Source organism: Cynara cardunculus, assembly GCF_001531365.2.
Source record: "Cynara cardunculus var. scolymus isolate 2C chromosome LG 8, CcrdV1, whole genome shotgun sequence".
Classification (NCBI taxonomy): Eukaryota; Viridiplantae; Streptophyta; class Magnoliopsida; order Asterales; family Asteraceae; genus Cynara; species Cynara cardunculus.
Genome location: NC_037535.1, coordinates 2,102,562 through 2,111,928, shown reverse-complemented (window position 1 = coordinate 2,111,928; position 9,367 = coordinate 2,102,562). Strand labels below are relative to the sequence as shown.

At 39.7% G+C, this 9,367-nt stretch overlaps 1 protein-coding gene across 1 annotated transcript; it reads left to right on the top strand.

Annotated features, from left to right (window-relative positions):
• Window positions 1-902: 902 nt before the first annotated feature.
• Window positions 903-5,093, top strand: LOC112516397 (ARF guanine-nucleotide exchange factor GNL2). Its single transcript, XM_025123412.1, has one exon. The coding sequence runs from the start codon at window positions 903-905 to the stop codon at window positions 5,091-5,093; it is 4,191 nt and encodes a 1,396-aa protein (XP_024979180.1).
• Window positions 5,094-9,367: the final 4,274 nt, after the last annotated feature.

Genomic DNA, 9,367 nt, shown 5'->3' with positions numbered 1-9,367 from the left:
AAATTACTTCGTTATTGAACCTAAATTGAAATTATAATAAAATTTTGAATTAAAAAATTACACAAAAAATTAAAAATTTTAAATAGTTAATTTGATACTAATATCGATATATTTTTGTCAAAATTTTATGATATCTTCAAATTTATATTTTATTAAAAAATAAAAACATTGTCGCATTTTCAAAATCACATAAGACCATATTATAACATCAATTGAGATAAAGAATAAAACGAAATATTAAAATCAAGATGGATCTCGCTGCATTGCGTGAGTACCTTCTAGTTTATTCTAAAATCATCGAGATCAGATGATCCAGACCTAAACCGGATCTAAAGTATTCTCAAGGTAACTGGAAGGTTTTTATGGCTGTTAACTACAGAATCTCATAAAATTAGTCGAGATGCTCACAAACTCCCCAGACACCCTCGGATATCAAAAAAGACATTAAAAAAATCCAGATAGGTCGTTACGCTACGATGGATGGCCTCTTTAAGTTCTTCGATTTGACAAATTACAAGCTCGGAAAGCTAAAACCCTTGGTTTCGAGATTGAGGACAACGTGTCGAGATCGGTTCGAGAAGGTACGATGTAGATCGATCGTTATTTTAGCATTTGACGGATATGACCCTCATGGAGGGTCTTGATCATAGAGTAGATAAATGAGGGATTAAACGTAGAATTATTCAAAAATTAATTTATAGCCATTAAAAACCAAAATAAAAAGAGTAATTTTAGGTATTACCATTCGGTTTACCGTACCATCTTTCTTTTACACCCAACAAATTGCCAAAATTACCACTAGTTTTCACCCTTATTCTCACTTCTACAAAGTAAATTTTTTGGAGAAAATGGTAATTTTACATGCCAAACTCGATTTCGAATCGATTCGAATGCTGAACTAAATGGCGAAACAAGACGACGATCAAGAGGAGGAGGTGGAGGAGGAGGAGGAGGAAGACGATGATGATTACGACTACAATGAAGATGATGACGACGATGATGAAAAAGCGACTAGAATCAAGAAAAGCAAAGAGTTGGGACTCTCGTGCATGTTGAACACAGAGGTCGGGGCGGTCCTCGCAGTCATTCGACGGAGATCCGACCCGACCTCCCAATTTATGTACCAAGATGATGTCATGGATTCGAGCTTATTACATTCTTTGAAATCGATGAGATCACTCATTTTCAATCCCCGTCAATCGTGGCGGCTGATTGATCCATCGATGTACCTCTCGCCGTTTCTCGACGTGATATCGTCGGATGACGTGCCGGCTGGCGCCACTGCGGTGGCACTCTTTTCTGTTTTGAAGATCATGAAGCTCGGTATGTTCGATAGAAAGACTCCTGGCGCGAAAGAGGCGATATCAAATGTCGTCATCGCCGTCACCGGATGCCGCCTCGAGAAGACGCATCCGATCACGGAAGCCGGCATCATGATGAGAATCTTGCAGGTTTTGGCGGCAGTGATGAGGCATCCGGCGTCCGTATTGCTCGACGATCACTCCGTTTGCACCATTGTCAATACGTGTTTTCAGGTGGTTCAGCAATCCTCGAACCAAAGCGATATGCTGCAGCGGATCGCACGTCATACGATGCACGATCTAATCCAGATTATATTTTCTCGGCTGCCGGAGATTGCGGTCGGAGATTGGGAGAACTCGGAATCCGACACCGAAGACACCACCGAGGAAACTGGTTACGGGATCCGTTGTGCAGTCGACATATTCCATTTCCTTTGTTCGTTATTGAACGTGGTCGGAATGGTCGAAAATGAAGGATCGCTGGCTCTAACCGCCGACGAAGATGTCCAAGTTTTCGCGCTTGTTTTGATCAACTCGGCGTTAGAACTAAGCGGCGATAGCATCGGAAAGCACAAGAAGCTGTTGCGGATGGTTCAAGACGATATTTTCCATCATTTGATCCATTACGGCACTTCTTCGAGCCCGTTGGTTTTCTCGATGATCTGCAGCACGGTTTTGAACCTTTATTACTTCCATCGCAAATCGATCCGTTTGCAACTCGAGGCTTTCTTCTTGTTCGTGTTGTTCAAAATTTCGAACCAAAGTTACTTGATTCAGCTCCAAGAACTCGCGGTCGAAGGGATTATCAACTTGTGTCGACAGCCCACGTTCATAATCGAAGCCTACGTGAACTACGATTGTGATCCGATTTGCAATAATATCTTCGAAGAGATCGGGAAGAGTCTTTGCAAACATGCATTTTTATCCGGTAATGGAGCTCCGACAAGCGTACAACTCCAAGCTTTTGATGGCCTCATGGTCCTAATCCACAACATTGCTGATAATGTCGACAAACAAACGAACTCGAGGCCGACGGGCCCGTACCCGGTCGAGATATCCGAGTATATCCCGTTTTGGGAGGAGAAACCGAAACCGAAAGAAGATATCGATCTAGAGACATGGATCGATTCGGTGAGGCTGCGAAAGGTGCAAAAGCGGAAGATAATGATTGCAGGGAACCATTTTAATCGAGACGACAAAAAAGGGATCGATTATTTGAAAATCTCGAACCTGATATCGGATCCGCCCGACCCAAAAGGCCACGCGATGTTCTTCAGGTACACTCCGGGGCTCGACAAGACCAAGATTGGTGAATTTCTTGGCGATCCTGGCGAGTTTAGTCTTAAAGTACTTAAAGAATTCACGGACACATTCGAGTTATCGGGGTTGGTCCTCGACACCGCTCTACGAACGTATCTAGAAACTTTCCGACTTCCCGGAGAATCGCAAAAGATTCAACGAATCCTCGAAGCTTTTTCTGAGCGATTTTATGACCAACAATCATCGGAAATCTTTGTGAGCAAAGATGCAGTGTTCATACTGTGTTACTCGGTGATCATGTTGAACACCGATCAACATAACCCGCAAGTGAAGAAGAAGATGACCGAAGAGGAATTCATCAAGAACAACCGAGCGATCAATGGCGGCAACGATCTCCCACGAGAATACTTATCGGACCTTTTCCAGTCGATCGCAACCAAAGCCATCACGATCTTCGGCCAAACTGGCTCACCGATAGAGATGAACCCGAGCCGCTGGATCCAGCTCATAAACAAATCCAAATTGGTGCAACCATACATCACTTGCAACTTCGATCGGAGGATCGGTCGGGATATGTTCGCCACAATCGCGGGTCCCACGGTCGCAACCCTTTCGACCATCTTCGAACACACTGAGGATGAAGAAATAATTCACGAATGCATTGAGGGATTATTTGCGGTCGCCAGGATCTGTCAATACGGGCTCGAAGATACCCTCGACGAGCTTATTTCCTCGTTTTGCAAATTCACGACTCTGTTAAATCCGTACGCTTCGGTCGAAGAAACTCTGTTTTCGTTCGGCCATGATTTGAAGCCTCGAATGGCGACACTTGCAGTTTTCACCGTCGCTAATAACTTTAAGAATTCGATCCGAGGAGGGTGGAGAAGCATTATCGACTGTTTATTAAAGCTAAAACGGCTTAAACTCCTACCGCAACCTATTGTGGACGTCGGGACTTCTTCCGCCAACGGCCGCCCACACCGCCGCACGGAATCGGAGTCGATAAGCAACGATCAAGCAGGACGGATTAACACCTCTAACTTGATGGCGGCAATATCTCATTGTTTATCGATGGAAAACGTCGAAGAGAGTTTGAATTTAGGAATAAGCGAATTCGAGCAGAATTTGAAAGTGATTCAACAATGCAAGATCGGAAGCATCTTTAGCAAGAGCTCGAATCTGCCGATCGAGCCGTTGCTAAATCTCGGCCGATCCCTCATCTTTGCCGCGGCCGGAAAAGGACAGAAGTTCAGCACTCCGCTTGAAGAAGAAGAAACGGTTCAGTTCTGTTGGGACCTGATTCAAGCCATGGCTTCTTGTAACGTCCACCGGCTCGCATCGTTCTGGCCGGCGTACAACGATTATCTTCTAACCGTAATCCAGTTCCCGTTGTTTTCGCCAAACCCGTTCGCTGAGAAAGCCATTACCGCATTGATGAGAATCTGCATAAAGCTTCTTGCGTCCAAATCAAACGAAAAGCAGTCCGAAGAACTTCTTTTCAAATCGATAAACTTGATGTGGAAATTGGACCGGGAAATTCTCGATACATGTAACGAGTTCATAATCCAATCGATAACGAAGATCTTGAACAAGTACTCCTCGAATTTACTCTCGCAATTAGGATGGAAAACAGTTCTTCATCTGTTATCAATCACCGGACGACATCCCGAAACGTATGATCGTGGAGTCGAAGCTCTCATAAACCTAATGGCGGACGGAACCGGCATTTCCATTGCAAATTACCCGTACTGCATCGATTGTGCATTCGGGTTCGTCGCCCTGAGAAACAGTCCGGTGGACAAGAACATGAGGTTGATGGATTTGATGGCGGATTCGGTGAAATTGATAGTTGACCGGTTGAGAAACGGGTACTCCGATCCGGGAAGTAATCCATCCATCAACAGTTCAGCATCTCTCGATGAAAACATGAAATATCTCGCATCCACGACCAATATGTCGATGAATCTGTTCGTGAAGCTCGGTGAAGCGTTACGAAAAACGAGCTTAGCAAGACGAGAAGAGGTTCGAAACTACGCGGTTTCGTCCCTCCAGAAAAGCTTCATGAATGCCCAAGAGCTTTATTTCACTCCAACCAACATTATAAACTGCTTCAATCTCGTGATTTTTGCGATGGTCGACGATCTACATGAAAAAATGTTGGAGTATTCGACTCGAGAGAATGCGGAACGGGAAACGAGAAGCATGGAAGGGACCCTGAAGTTGGCAATGGAGGTTCTTGTTGATGTTTATTTGCAGTATCTGAAACTGCTGATGGAGAGTTCGGGGTTCAAGACGTTTTGGTTGGGGATATTGAGACGGATGGATACGTGTATGAAAGCGGATCTTGGGACGTACGGAGAGTCGAAAATCAAAGAACAGGTACCGGAATTGTTGAAGAAGATGATCACGACGATGCGCGAGAAAGAAGTTTTGGTGCTGCAAGAAGGGAACGATTTGTGGGAAATCACGTATATTCAGATACAATGGATCGCTCCTGAACTTAAAGACGAGCTTTTCCCGGATGCCGCTTAGATCACTGGGCGACACCGGGTCCAATTTTGGCCGGGAAATCAACGAATGACTCGGAGTTTTTAGCTTCCGAATGGAAACCGACGATCGTCTGAGCATGTTTCAGCAAGAATGTAGAGAAAAATACCAACGGGCGTGTCTTGAAACAACCGCCCTCTGCTCTTTAGGATGGAGGTCAGGTCTATTTACATGCCACCCACCCCAGTATCCCAATTTCGGTGGAATTTACTGGGTTTATTTGATTTGGTTTACAAACTGTTGTAGCAAACAGTCTAAAAACTCCAAAATCTCATTTTTCTTTATTTTGGAGTATCGATTGGAGCAAATAAATAAAATTTCAAGCGACTAGAATTGTTAGGTATGAGATTGACTTTCAAGCTCAATATATCTTTACAGAAAATAAGATATACGTAAATCTAACCTCTATTATAATAAAAAAAAATTATGCGTAAACTTGTGCAAGAATGTAATAAGACCACAAGGTGGTACCTGATTAGTTTGAGCTTGACCTCAAAGGTTAAAAGTGTCTGAAGGTCCTAGGTTCAAATCCAAGGGGGAATAAGAATCCCCTTGTGGCCACGGAGGTTCAAATGCGACGACTTCGGGCTACATGCAAAGCAGGTGGTCGTTCTGTGATTAGTCAGATCGTATAGCGAGTTGAATATTCGGGTTAATAGGAAAAAAATGTAAGCAAATAGGTAGAAGGAATAAAGACACAACATGGTGAAGGGGAAAACAAGAGTAAAAACGAGTCACATTTACAAGAACCAAAATAAAAGCAAGCACATGTAGTATTAAACAATACAAAATAAACACAGAAGAACACGACAAGAATTAAGTATCTTATTCAGTAAAAACGATGACAAGTGGAAAGGTCAAGGAAAAAACTTGTAACTGAGAGTTACGACTTTTATCCGGTTAGCATTTACTGTGTGTAGATTAGGGGTGCTCATGGGTTGGGTTGATCGAGTTGAGAACATTTGAACAACTCAACCTAATGTTTGCGGTTTGAAAAAATCTTAACCCAACCCAACCCAAACCAAAATGCAACCCAACCCAACCCAAAATCCGTACGGGTTGGTCGGGTTGATACTTTGGTATATTAAAATATATTTTTCTAACCTTTAATATATTATTTCTCTACTCATAATTTCTTTTTCATCATCAACCATTTGATACAACTTATTCATATTTCTTACGTATATCACATTCAGTTAATTTTCTCAATTTACATATATATGTCCACAGTTATTGAATGAGTTATATAGAGATATGAATAGATTGAAAATATGTGTATATGAAAAGTATACATGATAGTGTAATTGTCTAATGTATATATTAATAAAATATCAACAATCATATTAAATCCAAGAAATAAAAGCATATCGGGTTCATCGGGTTGGGTTGGGTTCAAAAAATAGTAACCCAATATCAACTCAATACCTACAGTTTGACAATTTTACAACTCGATTAAACATCGGGTTGCTTCAGGTTGGGTTATTTCGCATTGGGTTGGGTTGGGTTGATCGGGTTGGTCGGGTTTTTGAGCATCCCTAGTGGAGATAGTTGCATATGATGCCGTTTTGATGTAGTAAAATCTTACCCAGTAAGATAAGTGATATTGTTGAATCTTACTCGATAAACACTTACCCATCGTTTGAGTAAACAACCCCTTAATTTTCCACACAGTCAATCAATTTCTAAGGGTAGTTTACCAAATACTTACAGGGGTATAACTTATTTAGAGGTTGAGCATGACCGAGAATTTTATCGCATAAGAGACACAGGAAGGTCCGATTAACGCTTCCCATTAACCCTTACCAGTAGCGGTAGATACATGATTTTTTCCTTGTGGGACCTTTAAGATTAATGGCCCGCAAAATCAGTCGATGTGTTTTTAGTTTAATTCCATCATTTCGATGAGTTTTTAAAGCTTTTTGATCGATTTCAAGAGATTTTTAAGTTTTTTGTCGATTTCAAAAGATTTTTTCTTTTTTTTTTGTTGAATTTGATAGACTTTTTTAGTTTTTTTTTTTTTTTTTGTTGATTTTGAAAGACTTTTTTGGTCATGAAATATGACACATCCGGAAATTTAATGGGGTCCTACGTAAAAAGTAAAAAAGAAACTATTTTTAAACCTTGTAAAAGAATTTACTTCTAATGGGAGCCCATCCCCCATTCTTTGCGTACGCAGTTGCTGACTGGTTTAGTATAGAATGATTAAGTGGTCAAAATAATTATTTTATGATTTAGTGTAAAATGAAATATAATTGTTTGGTAATTGTTCAAAATTAGGGCGTTGAATGGTTGAGGGTGGTCCAAGATACAAACTCATTCATATAATTTTAAAACCACTAGAAGGGTACTCGTGCAATGCATCAAGACATATCTTGATTTCAGTGTTTCGTTTTATTCCTTTTTTATGTCGATATAATACGGTTTTTTGTGGTTTTGAGAAAGCGATAATGTTTTTATTTTTGAAAAATATATAAATTTGAAAATATCATAAAATTTTGAAAAAAATATATCCATATCAGTATCAAATTAATCTTTTTAAAAGTTTTTGTATTTTGGTGTAATTTTCTTAATTCAATTTTTTTAATTATAATTACAATTTAATTTATGTTTAATAATATAAATTTTTATGAAGATAATAATTAAGTATTCTGTTATAACTCAATAATTATTCTAATTATATTTTACATTTTTTATATTTAAAATKAGATGTTTATTCAATATTTAATTATGTTTATCTGCAGTTAGTTACACGATTTCAAATATGGAGCTGTAATAAATTGTACTTATACACAATTTACTTGTAATATTAAATTTTAAGTAATATGCATCAATAAACAGTACTTCGTGCATAAAAAATGGTTTCTAAGAGTTTTTTGTTAAATACTTTATAATATAGTATAGATTAAGAGACAAACTTTTTTGCCAAACAAGATTCACCTCTTAACGATTCAGAGACTGCATCTTAATGGAACTATTAAGAGGTAAAGAAACAGTCCCTTACTAAATAATAGACCTTTGGTAGCTGAAAACATTACTCGATAAGATATAAGGATGGTTGCTAGTAAGTGCTTATCCATTAAGACCAAATTAGTCTTGATGCACCCTAAAGAAGAACTTAATCTTCAACCCAAATTATTCACTTTTGGGGTTTCCGAGCAACCGTAGGTGTCAGTTTGACGTTAAGTTTAACGTCTTCGTGTAACGGACGTTAAACTGCTAGTTTGACACTTTGACTTCTCATATTACCAATATCTAGAGTTGGATGACTTGGATCCTCATTTTGTTGGGCTAGGCCCACCTTAAAGCAACGAGTTATCATTTACTTTCGTCTAGTGATGACCAAACCGGCCCGATCCAACCCGGGACCGCCGGATAACTGGAACTGGGACCGGCCAAGGACCGGAACTGACTGGGACCGGTAAGGACCGGTTATGGGACCGTCGATTACATCCGGTTATGGATTTTGTCGGTTTTATGGACCGGGACTGGTTATGGGACCAGTTAAGGCCCGACCCGTCCCGAAATGTATTTTTTACCCTTTGACGAAGGAATAATACGGTGACACATGCCTACCGTATGCACCACTATAGATCTGACTCTGCCCAAAAATATTTTGCATACAAACACACAATTCAGTAAATGTATTTTTAGGGTCAAGTTACTTTGTGGTTTTATATTCATGGTCTAAAAGACAGAACGCTTTGTATAAACATCAAACAATATCATCATAGCATGATATCATGTTGGGATGACAGTTTTTTAATTTCACTAGTCTATACCAAAATTTCAAACATCAATTGTAAAATTAATAAAGGTTGTCTTATAAGAGACTCGATACATCCTTCATCAGACGCGTTTTAAAACCGTGAGTCCAAGTGTGTGAACAAAACAGACAATATCTGATACAGTTGGTCCAAGATGTTACAAATAGTATCAGAGTTGGGAACTGGGGATGGTGGGCTCCCAAGGGTGTGGATTGTAAGATCACACATTGGTTGAAGAGGATAATAAATGTTGCGTTATAAGAGACTTGATACCTCCTCTATCTGACATGTTTTAAAACCGTGAGTCAAAGTATGTGAACAAAGCAGACAATATCTGATACAATTAACCTAAGATGTTACAGATGGTATTGCTGGAATGTTGTCTTATAAAAAAATAAAAAAAAAGTGAAGGTGGATCACCCACAACACAAGAAAAGAAGATGTTGCAAGTAAGGCCCATCAAAATGTGACAATTGACTCCATATAGTTTTTTGT

Bases quoted from the DNA above. Each gene is read 5' to 3' on its own strand.
- LOC112516397 (XM_025123412.1), top strand. From the start codon at position 903: ATGGCGAAACAAGACGACGATCAAGAGGAGGAGGTGGAGGAGGAGGAG.